General features: G+C 41.5%; 1 protein-coding gene across 1 annotated transcript in view; it reads left to right on the forward strand.

The window, feature by feature from the left end:
- The window catches only part of LOC146307876 (sodium channel protein type 5 subunit alpha-like), a 210,498-nt gene that overhangs the window by 40,690 nt on the left and 152,561 nt on the right, over positions 1–17,247 (forward strand). The window contains exons 2-4 of the mRNA XM_084747390.1: positions 12,826–12,990; positions 13,245–13,388; positions 16,124–16,242. Coding sequence (XP_084603516.1) covers positions 12,868–12,990; positions 13,245–13,388; positions 16,124–16,242 — 386 coding nt within the window. The 5' untranslated portion in view covers positions 12,826–12,867. The remainder of the gene's footprint in view (positions 1–12,825; positions 12,991–13,244; positions 13,389–16,123; positions 16,243–17,247) is intronic.

The raw sequence follows: 17,247 nt of genomic DNA on the forward strand, positions 1-17,247 counted from the left end.
GTTCGCACACCTTTACCAAAGTCAAACTCAAGCACTTTTTCTTTTGCAGAACCTCACAGCTGTGGTTAATAACATATTTATATACAAAATGATTATTTCATCTCTTCATCACATTAAATCAGATGTTATTGTGCTTTTATGAAACAAAATTATGTTTTGTGACAGAAAGTTTCAAAATGTGTCTCCTGTCTGTAAGTAGACTTGGCTACAATCTGACTCAGCAAATATCTGACTTCTTATTTCTTTATCTAAAAAGTTAACTTATTTATTCAGCCAGGCAGCAGTTTATTATGAAAGTAATCTGATTACAGTGTGAATTAATTACCATTTCAAGCACTTTATCCAAAATTCAAGCACTTTTCAAACCCTGAAAACTTTAAAATTCAAATGTTTTCAAGGATTTCCAGCACCTGTATGATGCTGCAGTTTTTGGGGTTGAACCTCTGTCATGGTGGAACAAACATATTAACAGAAAAGAACTTTGTTCCTGAAAATCTTGAATACCACGTGAAAAAAGTGAATTCATATATATTTTTAATAAATAACACAGAACTTCATCACTTAAATGTGGCAGAGGTGTTTTTTTTTTTCTCTTCTCCATCATCCATCTGTCGTCACAACCAACGTCTCATCTAACTACTGCGAAACGTTCGAAGAACATTAATATCACCGTCCTAAAAGGAACCTTCATCAGTTACTGAGGGTCGCTTATAGAAAACTGAGGTTATACTACACAAAAACACTTTATTCAAAACTCTGCAGACTCAGCTGGTTGTATCTGGTAGTCGTGGTGGCATTGCAGTAGGTGCTTCACCAACTGTTGCCTGGTGGATGTCTGTGATGGCTTTGAGTCTTTTAGATAATTTGGCTACAAAATTGCATATTTATTTCTCAAATGTTGCACACAATTATTGGTGCATTTGTTTTTGTTTTTTTGTTTTTTTTCAAAGATTTTGTTTTTGTAAATCTGATTATTAAGTCAGTTACACTCTAAAACAATCATACTGGTATTTTAGGTTATATTTGTCTTTCTAGACACTTGTATTTTTTAGTAGTATGACAGGAGGCTGAGCAGGACTGTCTGTGCATGAATGCTGTGGAGGAGCGTACAGACAGCAGCAGGTCATAAACAGCAGGACGGACTTGACGTTAACGTGTAGAGAGCTCCACGCCGGCCTGCAGAGGACTCTGAGGTGAAGTCAGTGGCGTCAGAGCGGGCGATGCCAGAGGACTCGCTAAGCTAATGAGTCAGGTTGGCTCAGTGTGAGGAGCGGGCCTGGACTGTCTGCAGCCTGAGCAACAACAAAGCACAATGAACCAACTACTGGCAGTCAGGGACAATCAGTCAACCCCGCCGAGAAACAGAAAAGCACCTTCAGCAGCAGACTGATCCAAGTGCCTGTGACGGGTCGGGACGCAGGAAGCCAATTTAGGGCCAAACTGTCTGAAAGGAAGAATAGAAGAGAGAGCGGAGCCTTGTTACTAACCTACGAGATCACAAACTCCACTGTGGCACTGGCTTTAAAAAACAGTGGGGACTGGAGTTTCTATAATAATACATTCACAGACTCTCAGATTTAAGACAATGAGGCATTTACAGTTTATAAAAGAGTAAACGGAGCGTTTGGTTTGTCTCTGCTGCAGTCGCATGCACACAGTGATGTTAGAGCTTATTCTCTGGTTCGCCTCTCGTTTCATCACGCTTTATTTTACTTTTTGTTTGTTTCTATAGCCAGGAAAATGGAAAATGGAATGTTCAAAATAAAAACAGAATGTTTTGAAATACATAAAAATGTTCAAAATGAAAAACAAGATGTTATAAATAAATAAAATGTTCTTAGGAAATAACAAAATGTTCTAAATTAAAACAAAAAATTCTAAATACATAACAAACTGACAAAATAAGATGTTTAAAGACATCAACTTGGTTTTTGAGAAAATGAGGACAATCCTTTGGTATAAAATGGACATTTTTACTATTTGGGAAACATTTTATTGACCAAGTGATTTATCTGTTAATTGTTGAAGTAATTTTTGAGGCAGAAATGACAGAAAATGCTGTTTTCAGCTTCTCAATATTTCCTGCTTTTCTCAGTTTTGTATCATATTAAGGTTTCAGACTGACAAAACAAGACATTTAAGAACATCAGTGGATTCTGACAAACAGATGGACATTTTTATATCTTATAGTTCAAACAATTAATTGATTAATTCTTAATTACCTGGCATATTTTCAGTCAAAGCTATCCAACTGCAAATGAAAACTGACATACAGCTGAAAAAATGTTTGAAAACTTTGTACTTTTACTTGAGTAGTTCTTTAACACCAGTAGTTTTATTTGTAGTAGAGTAATATTTCAGTAATCCAATTACAATAGTAGTAGATTTTCAGCACTCAGTAAATTATTGCAGAGTATTTTGATAGTTGATTCAGTTTAAGTATTTTTTCATGCAAAAATAGCAGAAAATGCTGTTTTCAGCCTCTCAAGTATGAAGATTTCTTTTTGTTTTCTGTTTTATTTCATACTGAACTGAATATCTGTGTGTTTTAGTTTGACAAAGTAAAACGTTGAGAGGTTTATCAGGTTAAGTGATTTCTTTGACCTGTTGGTGCAGAAAGGTCAGGGGATCGCCACGGTCAGTGGGATCCATCCTGCAGGAACCACGAACGTCTGTGCAGGATTTTGTGATGATGCATGAAGCTGAGATGTTTCAGTTTGGTTCAAAGTGTTGGATCCAGTCTGCAGATATGCAGGATGTCTGTCAGAGCAGTTTTAAAACTCCAGCCCATCACCAGAGTAACCCCACCTCTATACTGGAGAACAAAACCAGAACACGGTAGAACGGTCCCAACATCGGTGTTCCTGTCTGATGTAACGTCTCTGTCACTGTGAAGCTCCACTAAGGAGGGATTTTACGTGTTTGTGAAGGTGTGAACGTTTGTCATCCAACATGGAGCTTCGACATGATGCACGGAGGCGGCTGCATGTCAGGGTCGCCCCCCCCACCACCCCTCTCCTCCCCACCCTCCTCTCCATCCTGAAGCCAAACGGTCCCTGTGGTCCTCTGCCAGCTCAGCTTGGCTCTGTGCCTGATATCAGTGAATCATTTCCTGCGCTGGGCAGCGGCTCGGCTGCGTTAACAGCAGCAGCAGCAGCAGCAGCGCCGTGACAAAATGTGTTTTCTCCTCTCAGGCTAATTGAATTGAAGGTGCTGCATATTCACTGCTGCTGCTTCTGGACAGCAGCGTCCTCTGAGGACAGGTTTTTCTGTGAGGGTTTTCGCTCTCCATCACCGCGCTGTGACAGGACACTCTGCTTTTAGAGAGAGGCAAAAAAAAAAAAAAAAAAAACGGGTTGGGGGGCTGATGGGATTGGTCCTGAGTGATGCCACACCTGCTGAGAGCTGCTCCTCTTCGTCCTCCTCTGTCTCGTACGGAGGATCTGTGGTGACAAAACTACAGAAACTGTTCACAGAGATGCAATTAGATTATTCTGATAATCGATTAAATATTGAGTCTTCAGCCTCTCAAACATGGAGATTTCCTGCTTCTCTCTATTTTATATCATAAAGAACTGAATATCTTTGTTTTGGACGGACAGAACAAGACATTTAGAGACATCACCTTGGACTTTGAGAAACTGAGATGGACATTTTCAGTATTCTGTTCAGTTTATAGACCAATTGATGAACCGATTCATGTAGAAAATATGAAATGAAAAACAGTGACAGATAATGAAAACAATAGTTAGTTGCAGCCCGACATGGTTCTCAAGTCCAGTTTGTAGAACTCTGTGTAGAACAAAAATATTAAATTAAACCAGATTCATGTTAATTTAGAACCACATTAGATGACTTACATCGGCTGCCAGCATTCAGTGCTGCAGTGAGGAAGTGTTCCTTTTATGTAGTGAGGCAGAACGTATGAGGGTCTGCAGGTCGGCGTGGAACGCGTCCAAATTTAATGTGGGAGACATAAATTACACACCAGCCTGCAGTTACATCATCATGGTTCCCCGAAAAACTTTTTAAATGAAGTTGAACCGAACCTGAACCCTTAAAGAACGCGGACAGGCTCACGTTTTTACAAGTCTGTCTCTGTGTTCAGAGAAGTGTTGGTTCCCCGCCTCCATGCTGTCCCTGGAGAGGTTCCTCCCAGGGGTTCTTCAGTTTGTCCCCATTGGACAAAACGTTTTGGTTCCTGGTAGAACCTTCCTTTAAAGATTACAATTAGAACCATTTCAGAGAGTTCTACCTAGACCCCAACTGTGAAAGGCTCCACCTAGAACCACTGATGAGATATTCTACAGAGAACCAATTTATGGTGTAATGGTTCCACCAAGAATGTTCTGTTATTGGAGAAGGTTCTTGATGTTTTGGAGGTTTTAGGCAACTGAAGAAACTGATTCACAGGGTGGAACCCTGACGTTCACTCTCAGGTCAAAACTAAAGGAGTGTGTTTCGCTCCTAAGTAAAGTTAGTAATGGATAGAACCTGACAAACCTGAGAGCACACGAGCGAAGGAACCCAGTCCTCGATCAAATACAGACACAAATCTTTTATTTTCCTTAAACATGAAATACAGACTGAATTGTTCCGTGCAGAGAGAACACAGAGACAAGTTCTGACCTGTGTGTTCTCTTATTCCTGATTAGAACACAACATTCTGTTCTCATGTCGTTCTGCACTCTTAGAAATAAAGGTATTAACTAGAATCATTAAGGGTTCTTTGGTTTGTCGTTAGGTTCTACATAGAAACCAACATAAAGGGTTATGCTTAGAACTATCTGCGAAAGGTTCCACCCAGAACCCTCTCTAGAGGTTATTTCCAGAATCTTCCCACCTTCTAAGTTTGCTAACAAGAACCTACCCAGAAACTTTTTGTACTCTAAGGGTTTTATCAAGAACCCACCCCTGAGGTTCTACCAAGAATCTTTTTCTATTCTATGGGTTTTATCTCAAACCCACAGAGAGGGCTCTTGTCTAGAACACACTCTAGGGGGTTCTCAGTCAATCCTTGATGAAAAGGGTTCTTCAGAAGCAAATTGTTCTGGGTAGAACTCTTTTGGAACCCTTATTTCTCTGTGTTTGTAGTTTCCACCTGAGCAGTACCAGCAGTGCATGAAACAAAATGAAGCACATGAACCAGAGGTCAGCCACTGACTCATAGAACCTCAGAGAACATGATAATATCTCAGTCTGTGTGTTTACATGTTTACTGTTTAATGCAGCAGAACAGTTAAAACACAGTTTTCTGCAGGATGTTCCTGTAAAAACATCACAACGCTCCAGTATTTTGACGTTCTTTCACACACACATGCTTCAGACATGCTCTGATGTGGTAACATGGCTGATGCAACACACACACACACACACACACACACACACACACACACACACACAGAAACAGAGTTTGTAGCTCGCCAGAGGTTGGGAGAAACGCTCAGAGGAGAAAAGAGCAAGCCAAGCGTGCGGCCATTCTGTTCACACACACACACACACACACACACACACACACACACACACACACACACACACACACACACACAGAGCAGAAGGGCGAGAGAGGCACATACTGTATCTGATGAATAGCTGAAATGGTATGGAAATAAAGGAGGACAGAATATGCATGCACCTACGCTGAGCACATGGCTGTGAACACACACACACACACACACACACACACACACACACACACATAGAGAGGAGGCAGGGCTGATGAATGCCTGAAAAAAATGGAAATAAGGAACAGACGCTGCTTTAACTCACTAAAGGAGTATTCTGCTCTTTTACACGTGCTACTCCCCAGCAGGACCCTGTTTGTCATTTTTTCACCTGTAGGGTGACAAAGCCACGTTCTGTGGCCGTCGTTCTCTGTGTTCCCACCTGTATTTTTTTATTATAAAGTACTGGTATCGGATCAGTATCAGTCGATAGGGCTGCTCCCTGGAAGGTGGAGAGTCAGCCGACTGATTCTTCCAGTCGAGCGTTCGTTTTTCTCAGTGTGCCCTACAGTAACAGAATAAAACAGATAGAAGCTTACAGAAGTGCACAGGGAGAACATTTCAAAGAGGAATTATAAATACGTTTTTTAAAAAAAACATGCACTGGTGACAACAATTAATTGACTAATCGATTATTAATCAACTATTGAATTAATTACAAACTATTTTGACAGTCAATTAATGAGTTTGGATTATTTTTCACCGTTTTCTGACACGTTCTGGTCCAAACAACAACTCATCGACTAATCAAGAAACAAAAGTGAAAACTCTCTGATTTCAGTTTCTTAAATGTGAATATTTTCTGGTTTCTTTACTCCTCTCTGACAGTAAACTGAATATCTTTGAGTTGTGGACAAAACAAGACATTTGAGGACGTCATCTTGGACTTTGAGCAACATTTTTTTACATTTTGTGGACCAAACAACTAATTGATTCATTTATAAAATAACAGACATATTAATCTGCAATGAAAAAAAATCATTATTTTAAGATCATTTTTTTTTTGCGTCATTGTGCACAGAGAAATGCAACAGCATGACAGGCTGTAAACTTTCTCTAAATCACCACAAACCACCAAACTAACTGTCAGACGCTTCACCAGAGCGCACAGGACAGGTGACGCTTGTTTGTTTGTTTGTTTTTGTCACTGACAGGCTCAGATTGTTATTCTATAAGTGTCTGACAGCATTTTGCAAAGGATCACTGCAGTGAGGGCACACTGACGTACCAGACTGTTAGCTAGCTAGCTAACTTAATGAATCGTCTTTAGCAGAGACAGAAACAGATTTGACCGTTTGTGTTGGCGGTGTGTTTAAGGACTCTCTGACATCTTTGTTTTGAGCTTCAGGTGCCCAGAGGAAAATTTGTTTCTCACAATCGTCTTTTCTTTGTCTTATGAGAAATAAATGAGATTCTTATTTTGAGCTCACTGAAGTCTCGTCTGTGTCTCCTGTGTCTCTCGGGGACATCTTTTGCTGAGCTCAGTGTCTCAGTGTCTCAGAGATCCTCCCTTCATGACTGTAATTTGACCACTGAGACAAATTTAAGATCTCATTTAAGACAACTGAGTTTTCTTTAAGACCCCACTGTTATCCCGATCATTAAAGACAAATTTAAGATCAGTGCAGTAGGACAAAAACAGGACATTTTAAGATCTTCAGTTGGGCTCAAATTAGTCTCAGGCTGAGACAAGACAAAGGCTGAATTTAAGAGGCATGAGAAAATGGTGAAAGTCTCATATTGGTCTTAAATTGAGCTCATTAATTTCTAAGAGACAAAGGCTGGACAAAGACGAGATCTTATTTTTAACTTTCCCTTTCCTGTGGGTAGCCATCTTAAGTTGCATTCAGGGACAGTCTGTTAAAATGTCTCCTGATTAGAGATGAAATTAAAACTTAGAGTTCTTCTGCTTGGTTGGCTGGTTTTTAAGAATGTGGATTCTGTTGACATGTTTATGTATCAGACACAGTAGAACAAGGTGTGTGTGTGTGTGTGTGTGTGTGTGTGTGTGTGTGTGTGTGTGTGTGTGTGTGCAGTACATGTTTTATGTTTGTTAATAAAGGTGCATGTATAATACGGGACACATTCATGTTTATATTACAGGACAGTCGATGGCAGAGGCCTGAAATGACGACATGAAATATGAAGGAATTTGGTGTGAGGTGTTATATGGCTGCAGGTTTATAGACACACACACACACACACACACACACACACGGACGCCCATTTTACTGTCAAAGCCACAGAGTGTGCTTCAGTCTGTCTGTGACTTTCTGCATGCATATTAGCGCGTGTGTGTTTGTGTGTGTGTCCTTCCTGAGGGCGATGCTTGTTTGGTTGGTGGGTCGTTGTCTACGTTTTGTGTTCTGACCCAGAAATTCATCCAGGCTCTTCTCTCTGTGTCTCTTTTGTAACATATTCTCTTCATTCTTGGTGTCTGTAGTTAAAACCAGTCTGTTGTCGTACCTCGTCCTGCTCGCATCACACAGTTTCTTTTTGTGTTGTGAGTGAATTAAAGTTTAAATTTGCTGTTTTGCGAGGCGGCTGTATTAGAAGGAAACCCCCTTTTTTCATGGTTATTATCTCGCTGTAAAAATCTAAACAAAGATGGAGGCTGATAAAAGTGAAATGAACAAAAACTACAACAAAATTTTTCCCCATCCGATCACTTTGCAAAAATGTAAAATATCTACTGAAGTTAGCATGCTAAGCAGCTAGCATCCATCAATTATTTTCTTGATTAACAGATGTTCGATTTATACAACGTCAGAAAATGGTGAAAAATATGAATCAGTTTATTGTCATAAATGAATAAAGAAACCAGAAACATTCACATTTAAAAAACTGGAATCAGAGAATTTTCAATTTTGTCTTAAAGTGTGTCTCAAACCCATTAATCGACTGCACAACAGTTGGCGATTCATTTAATAATCGATTAATTGCTGCAGCTCTAAAAGCAGGTGAGACCAGTCTCGGGGTAGGCAAGGTCTTTGATTGGCTGATAACAAATGAGTCACGATCTGATTGGACTGAACCACCAGCAAACTTGTCTGAGCTGGAGATTCTGTTTGACTCTGTAACAACACGGTGGTTTTCTTGAGTCTTTACTTAAAATTACTTTAAGTAGTTACTTTAAATTGTCTTTATTACTGCCCCCTGTTCGTTCGGAGTACAAATTCCACAGGTGGCCAGAATCCTGCCCTGGGCACAGGCAAGGTTCAAACATGAATAAATGTCTGATATCGCTGTGACTGTACTGTAGTAATCATGTTAAGCCTGTTGTAATCCAGACGTACGCAAATGCAACACAAAATAGGTCAGCTGAGCCGAGTCTTTATTAAAACCTAAAGGTCTGGCTGCACTTTGAGGCCATAACAAAGAGCAGGAAGTAGTAAACAACAACACAGACACAATGAGAGAGAACCCAGAGAGAAACATCATTAAAACCAGTGGAAGGTTCTGAAGGCGGACAGATTTGAAAGCGTCTGTTCAGTAATTTGATGTTTGCAGCAGTTGGTCGTCGTTCAGCCTGAAGGAACACGAGAGAACTCAGAGTTCAGACGCTCATTAATGTTTCTGTTAAACACATCAAACTGACTCTGATCCGTACCTGCAGAGATCAGGGTTCCAAAAGGTTGTTCCATTAAGAACCATTCAGAAGCCTTTTCTTCCAAAGAACTCTTATTGGTTGACAGTGTTCTTCAGGGATAATTGGAATCCTTGAACTCTTTTGTCAAGAGTGTTTTGTACCACAATATAAAAGGGTTATTGGTAGAACCCCCTCAGTGGGTTCCAGATAAAACCCTTGGAAAATGAAAAGGTTCTTTGTAGAACCCCCTGGGTGTGTTCCAGTTAAAACCCTATGAATATAAAAAGGTTCTCAGCTGAACCCCATGGTTGGGTTTTTGTTTGCATGTTTAGAAGATGGAAAGGTTTTGGATAGAAGTTTCAGAGGGTGTTCTTGGTGGAGCCATTACGACATTGAGGGGTTCTCTGTAGAACATCTGATGGGGGCTTCTGGATGATACCTCTATATTTGTATTTGTTTTTTTAGGATAAACACTTTGAGATGTATCAACTAGTTTTTGTTTTTCGCAGATGGTTCCAGTACCTTTATGCTGGGTTCTTAGGTAGAACTCTGAGTCGGTTTCAAGTCAAAGCTTTATAGAAAGGTTCTAACAGGAACCCAAAAGGGTTCTTCTATGAGGACTAGTTAGCACCTAAGAGAGAAGATGGGAAAGGACTTAAAGAAGTGAAGAAAATGAGGAGTAACTTTGTTCTCTAGCAGATAATTAACTGTTGTATCTAAGGTTAATGTGGAGGTTAATTTCAAATATATAACTCAGTAATTACCACGTGTTCACCATGAAATTATGGGACCAAAGTAACTAATACTCAAGTACAAGTAGTAAAGTTTGTCAACTTGAACATTAAATATCTTGTCTTTGTGCTGCATTCATGAGAGGACAGTCACAGTGAATTACAAGATAAAAGCAAAAAAATTTAGAATTTTGTGTCGCAGAAATTTCCTTTTTTTTATTTATTTATTTTTTAAATCCTGTTAATCATCTCGCGACCCTGCAGATCTGTCTTGGGGAATGCATCATGTCAGTGGGGCCCCCGACAACCAAAGAGGTACGAACAAGTGTGTACGTGACCGAGTGTCAGAGCAGAATGGAAACCAGGACTGAACAGCTCATCAGGACCGACTGTACATGACATACGTGTGTGTGTGTGTGTGTGTGTGTGTGTGTGTGTGTGTGTGTGTGTGTGTGTGTGTGTGTGTGTTTGAGACTGAGTGGATGACAGCTTTTGATAAGAATGGAAAACAGAGCTAGATTTTCCTTTGATGTGGATACACACACACACACACACACACACACACACACACACACACACACACACACACACACACACACACTTCAGAAATCAGATTTGGGAGCTGTGAAGAATAAATGCATGAAGGGTTGAAAAACGAGGCCTGTCTAATCATTCAATTAGGATCCAAGGCAGATGGTCTGGACACAGACACACACACACACACACACACACACACACACACACACACACACACAGACCTGTTACACGCTGTCAGTCTTGCTGTCTTCGAACCCTCGTCTCTTCTTTATAATCCTGTTTCCGAGTGTTAATGAGACACTACAGTCGGTGTATAAAGTTAATTTATTATCATTAGATACACAGGGTTACACAGCAGAAACAAAGTTTTACTCCCTTCATTCTACACATATAACAGATAGAATAAAATAAAAAAATAAATGAAACAGTATAAACAGTTATTTACCTATACACATTCATGCCTATACACCCAAGAAATAATAATAATGCATTTGTAGAATTTTTGAATGTTGGATGTTGTTGTGGAGCAGGTCTCCGGTGTCCGTTGTTAGTTTCATTTTCCTGATCAGAGATTAGCCAGGAGCAGCCTTAAAGTCGAGACGAAATGAAAAATGTCTATTAAACCCTTTAAGATCACATCACCAGTCATACTGTGCACCTATTTAACATTTAAGCGGGTTAATGGACCGCCGTCTGCAGCTGTCTGGCTGTGGGAGCTCATTTGGCACTACTGGCTACTGTGAACGCCAATCGATATCTGCGGCAAATCCCTCTCTGAGATAAGACGCCGGCTGTTTTTACAGGAAACGTAAATGTGTGTGCATGTTTTTCGTTCCACTAAATCCCTGTCAACACGTGAAAAACCTTGGAGTCATTTTTGATTTGAGATTTGATTTGAGATTGAGGAGAGGAGGAGCAAATATCTTAACTGTCCCGTCACAGCCTGCAGGTAGGTGCTGATGGAAGGCAGGAATGGAGCTGACAGGCAGAGGGAGAGATGGGAGGTTTTTGCACTTTTAAATAGACAGCAGGATTGGACGGATGTGTTTGGACCATGGAGAGTCACATCTGAATCGCAGTGTCGACTGCCTGAACTAGCTTGCAGTTTCAACAATAAAGCTTAAAAATTAACAGAATAAAACAAAAATATAGTGAAGTTTGAAGGAGCTGCAGCTGCAGGTGGTGATGAGGAACTATTTTAAATCTTCCACAGAGAGCTGATGAAGTACAGCCGGGGTCATAGCTCACAGATGACCTTGCAGGGGAGCTAAGTGGCAATTGCTAAAGTTTACGGCAGGTCTGGAGACAACTCCTTCACATCCCAGTGTGGAGTGACGTCACACCAGCCTGCAGGACATCAAAAGAAGTGTTAGTGACAAATGCCCATTTTTGCTGAAATCAGGCCATGCAGGCGAACCGAAACCGCCAGTTTACAACAGGGGTGGTCCTCACTGATCTGATAAACTGACAACACTCCCACATGTCCAGATGTGGCTGCAAAGTTCACAGCACAACGTGAACTCAGAGGACGGAAAGGACAAAGGGACTTTGACATATAGAGTTAAATGTGTGTAACTGTTTCTTTGCCATGTTCATTAACCTGCTGATATAACAGCCTCCTTCAGGTCTCAGTATTTCCACCAGATGTTGAACCTGCTGCAGGGACTTGATCCCGATCAGACCCCCGAGCACACAGTTTATTACTGATGCCTCTATGTGACCTACATAAGTTAATGAGGGAAAACTGCATGTTGCACAGAAAGTTTGGCTGCTCATGGATCCTATATGACCAACGTTATGTTGCTTTACATTTTCCTTTTTAAATCTTATACTTCAGTCGCTCTTTTAAACTCAGTGCCGACTAATTTGGAACGACGTTCGAGCTGCTCGAGCGGAGAGATGGATGGAATTTGTGGCTGAGGTGACAAAGAGCTGCAGAAGTTACAGTCAGAGGCAACAAGCCTTAAAACATTGCATCAGAAATGGGGCAGAAACTAACACGTCCACCATCACTGCTGATAAATACCTGTGACTCCTGCAGAGTCATTTGACCTGGGAGTGAATGCTGACTGTACCCCTCCCCTCAAACACAAAATCCAGATGTTTGGGTTTTTTGTCCGGCGCAAAAGAGGTCTTAGTTGGATCCAACACTGATATTAGTGATCAGATCTGCTTCACACTTGGCTGTGGTCAGAGCTCTGTGCAGAACATTCAAAGTTCTTCCACACCAAACCAGGAAAACATTTCTTTATGGAGCTGCTCTGTGCACAGAACAAACTGTTGACACAAAGAAGAACTTTATCATCTAAAATATCTTCAATCTGGAGCAACACAATCTCTCTTTGGTGGGACAAACCACAGATGTAGATCAAGGTTAGAGTATGTTGACAGTATGTCCACATAAATGGACTATTGGTTGATTATCAGACATTTATTGATCCTTTTCTCTGCTCTCTGTCTGCAGCTGGTATACTGGGCCAGTCAGCAGCAGGATCAGGATGAGAAGATGGCTGGCTGTGTGTTTCCAATGGGACCAGAGAGCTTTCAGCGCTTCACGCCGGACTCCCTGGCGGCCATCGAGCAGCGCATCGCCCAGGAGCATGCCCGACTCAACAAACAATACCAGGAGGTACACACACACACACACACACGCACACACACACACACACACACACACACACACACACACACACACACACACACACACACTTGAAAGCATTATTATTATTAAATCAACATAAAACAGGAGCCAGAAGACGAGATATTGGAAGTTAAAACAAGAATAAAATTAAGAGATGTGAGGAAACTTAAGCAGGCAGATGTGAGATGTATTTCAGAGGTGGTGATGTGGTGTGTGTGTGTGTGTGTGTGTGTGTGTGTCAGGACCTGGGCGACGTGGTGCTCCCCCAGCCCCGGCCCGACCTGGAGGCAGGAAAACAGCTGCCGCGCATCTTCGCCGACATCCCGTCTCATCTGGTGGGCGTTCCCCTGGAAGACATCGACCCGTACTACTTCAAAGACAAGAGGGTAGGTAACCCGCAGAGTGTGTGTGTGTGTGTGTGTGTGTGCGTGCGTGTGTGTGGGTGAAGGTTTTTGGAAACACCCCGTCTCTGCTTTTGGAGAATCCCTGGAAGATAAATTGACTCTTTGGTAGCCTACTTCACTGAAGACCAGAGGGGAGGTGACCGGCTGTGTGTGTGTGTGTGTGTGTGTGTGTGTGTGTGTGTGTGTGTGTGTGTGTGTGTGTGTGTGTGTGTGTGTGTGTCCCCTCTCCTCCACAGTTTGTCTCTGTCACGTCTGTTCTCTCTCAGACCTTGTTTACACCTGCTACAGTACATCACAGGTCTGTCACTCTCCCTGTTTTTGTCTTTTTCCTCCTTCATGTTTCAGGCTTCTGTCAAACCTGCAATTTAAAGGAGAAATCTGTAAAATATTTACTGTAATAAATCATAAAATGACCACAATATGTCATCAGCGTTCAAGGAAACACGTTAAGTTGAAATACTCGCTTCACTTGACGTGAACGCTGAAGCTGCTAGAGTTCAAGTAATACCAACTTTTTTCTAAATGAGTAAGTGTCTGTTTTTGAGTCGTGAGAAATTAATAATCTTGTAGAAAGAGTAGATGTGTAATAACTCTTAAACTGAGCGAGTCAGCGTCCCCGGAGGGACTGGCAGCTACAGGCGTGGTTTCAGGTGCGTTGATAGCGAGAAGAATCTGGAGAGTATTTCTTCCAAAGAACGACACTGAAGGCTTTAATCGATGGAAAAGTTTTTGCTCTTCTTCCAGGCGGCTTTGGAGAGTTGATCTGATTGGTTGAAGTCAGAACCCCTCACATCACCTGGTAATCTGGGCCAAACACGGAGGTTCCTGACTAGATTTCTCCTCCGACTGTTGGGAGGAGTTAATGTAATGTAAAGCCCACAACTCGTGTAGTTTCAGCTCAGCTTAAGAGGTGCACTCTGCGAGTTAGAGCTGAACGTCTTGTGCGGGCAGATGCACTCTGCATGTCAGGGTGTGGCTGAGAGAAATCGATTGTTCCTACAGGAGCTACATGGACAATAAATCCAGCCCCGAGCTGGACTTGCAACAAAGTACGCTGCCTTTTTGATGTTTAACCACAAATAAAAACGCTGAAGTCTTCAAAACGTTCAGTCAGGATCAGACTGGTCCGCTGAGCTCCTCCACAGGAAGTAACATGACATAACCACAGGACTGCAGCTCCCTGACGGCGCACACAAGGACGCATTTCAGGGTTTTGGGGGAAACTTTCAAGCATGTAGCATGTTACTTAATACTTTCATTTGTTGCTACTTTTCTGTGTCTAAAGCACAAATACTTCCCCTCTGGTGGTTTTGTGAGTTCAGGTCAGAGAGACTAAGAGGCAACAGTCAAACCAGCAAACAACACCTGCCTCAATTTATGAAAAGATGACGCAAAGAATGAGAACAACTCCCCGTCGTTTCCAACAATATGTCTAGACAGCTTTAAAAAAAACAAAAACCTACAAAACAAAACACTGGCAGTCTAGTTTCCTGCATTTCTTAACATGTCAGTTTGTGCTGCATGAATACCCCCCGAAAAACCAGTATCACAAAATAAAACTGCCTCTAACTGCAGATACAAAAAATGCACAAACTCCAAAAAGTTACGGACGTTGTGTAAATAAAAAGAGAATGCAAAGATCGAGACAGGTCTGGACTGCAGGTCAGTCTAGTGCCTGAACTCTTTTACTATGAAGACACACTGTTGGAACACGTCCACAATGCGTCTCTGCATCGTCTCCCTGAAATAATCAGGGACGTCTCTGAAGAAGACATCAGTGATGGCAGCATATGTCTCTCTGAATCCCTCCATACCATCACAGCTGCTGTCTGTTGAAGTCAGTGCTGGGAACAATCTGGATGGTCCTTTTCCTCTTTAGCCCGGAGGACACGACGTCCATGATCAGTGAAAACAATCTGAAATGTGGACTTGTCAGACCACAGGACACTTTTCCTCTTTGCGTCAGTCCATCTCAGATGAGCTCAGGTCTGAAGTCTGCAGTGTTTCTGGATGTTGTTGATATCTGTCTTTCTCTTTGAGTCTGAACTTACATTTGTAGATGCAGAGACAAACTGTGTTCACTGACAACAGTTTTCCAAAGTGTTCCTGAGTCCTTTATACAATGATGTTTTGTGTTCAGTTTAGCACAAATCGAAAATGATTTGTAAATCTTAACATTCTGTTTTTATTTTTACAGTTTCCCAACTTTTTTGGACTTTGCAGTGTTTGTTTTTTCAAAAACATTATACATGATGGAACCACTTTCTAATAAGTGCAGTTAATGTTTTTATAGATCAGTTATAAGCCATTAATAAGAACAAGTTTGGGGTTGATATGTAATGAAAAATGTCTTTAATGGCTGAATAACACCATTTATTACCAACTTATTAACATTTCTAACTGCAGCTCATGAGCTGGCCGGTTCCTGCTGGGTTTAATGAGCTGCTCCACGCAGCACTTTCACATCAACACTGCGGAGGTTGGACAGAAGCTCTACGTTGATGTTATTTCTCCCCAAAGCCTGTGTCCTCATTAATTCATTCCTACTGCTCAGAGACAGAAAAAAAAACCCCAAACATCTCTGCTTTCTCTGTCACTGTAAATGTGTTCACTTTCACTGTGCTCCACAAATGGCGGCTGAAAAAAAAAATGGCGTCAGAGTCGTTCTTATTCGTTTGAATAATGAAAGTGTTTTTCTCTCTCTGTGTTTCTTGCAGACCTTCATAGTCCTGAACAAAGGGAAGGCCATCTTCCGTTTCAGTGCCACATCAGCTCTCTACATCTTCAGCCCTTTTCACCCCATCCGCAAAATCGCCATCAAGATCCTGGTCCACTCATATCCTTCCGCTCACGCCGCGTCTGCTGTATGTGCTCATGATGCTGCTGCTGCAGGCGAATGTCTGCAGGGAGGTCACACAGGTCAGAGGTCAGATACAGAGCAGCATCCCTGCAGCCTGGAGGGCTTCACTGTGTGTGTGTGTGTGTGTGTGTGTGTGTGTGTGTGTGTGTGTGAGCGGCCAGGCCACCCTGACGGCAGTATGGGTGATAATGTAAATAAATAGATGGAGGCCGGGTGCTTCATCACTGCAGGCGTCTGCAGACTGAAGCAGTGAAACAGTGACGAGGCTTCACTGGTTAATCCCATCATCCCGTATCACATCAGAACTTATGGGAAGTGTAGGATACAGTGTTTTTGACGTTTGACCCTTACTTAAGTCATGATATCTCAGCTGATTGTTCTCTTTTTTTTTTAGAGCTGCAAAAGTTATTTGACAATCGACAAAATCAACAAAAAATAATTGGAATCATCATCAATTAATCATTTCAGTCATTTTTTTATGTTAGTTCGTTCAAATATTAGTTGGTTCCAGCTTTTCAAATGTGAGAATTTGTTTTGTTTGTCCGTCATTATGAGAGTAAACTGAATATCTTTGGGTTTTTGGTCTGTTTGGATGAACCTCCTTCTGCTGTGGAAACATATGACAAGTATTTGTAGTTATTTTCTTTGAGAGTGATTGATCCATTAGTTTAGAAAATAATTGATAGATTATTCGATAATGAAAATAATTGCCAGTTGCAGCCCTGTGTCCGTGCTAACAGTAGCGTGTTGACCGATGGGCTCTGTGCTAACAGTTTAAAGGTTTGGAGCCTCTGTGCTGACAGGTTAACATACACAATGTTCTACGATGGGTTCTATAATAACAGTTCAGCCCACACAGTGTTGAGTGAAAGGCTTTATGCTAACTGTGTAGCTTACACTATGTTGAGTGATAGCAAACATGCTAACCTGCTTTCCCTGTGAAACAACAGTTTGTAGTTTTCTCTGATTAATTCACAGAGA

The sequence above is a fragment of the Lutjanus erythropterus genome, chromosome 21 (assembly GCF_056507025.1).
Source record: "Lutjanus erythropterus isolate fLutEry1 chromosome 21, fLutEry1.hap2, whole genome shotgun sequence".
NCBI lineage: Eukaryota > Metazoa > Chordata > Actinopteri > Lutjaniformes > Lutjanidae > Lutjanus > Lutjanus erythropterus.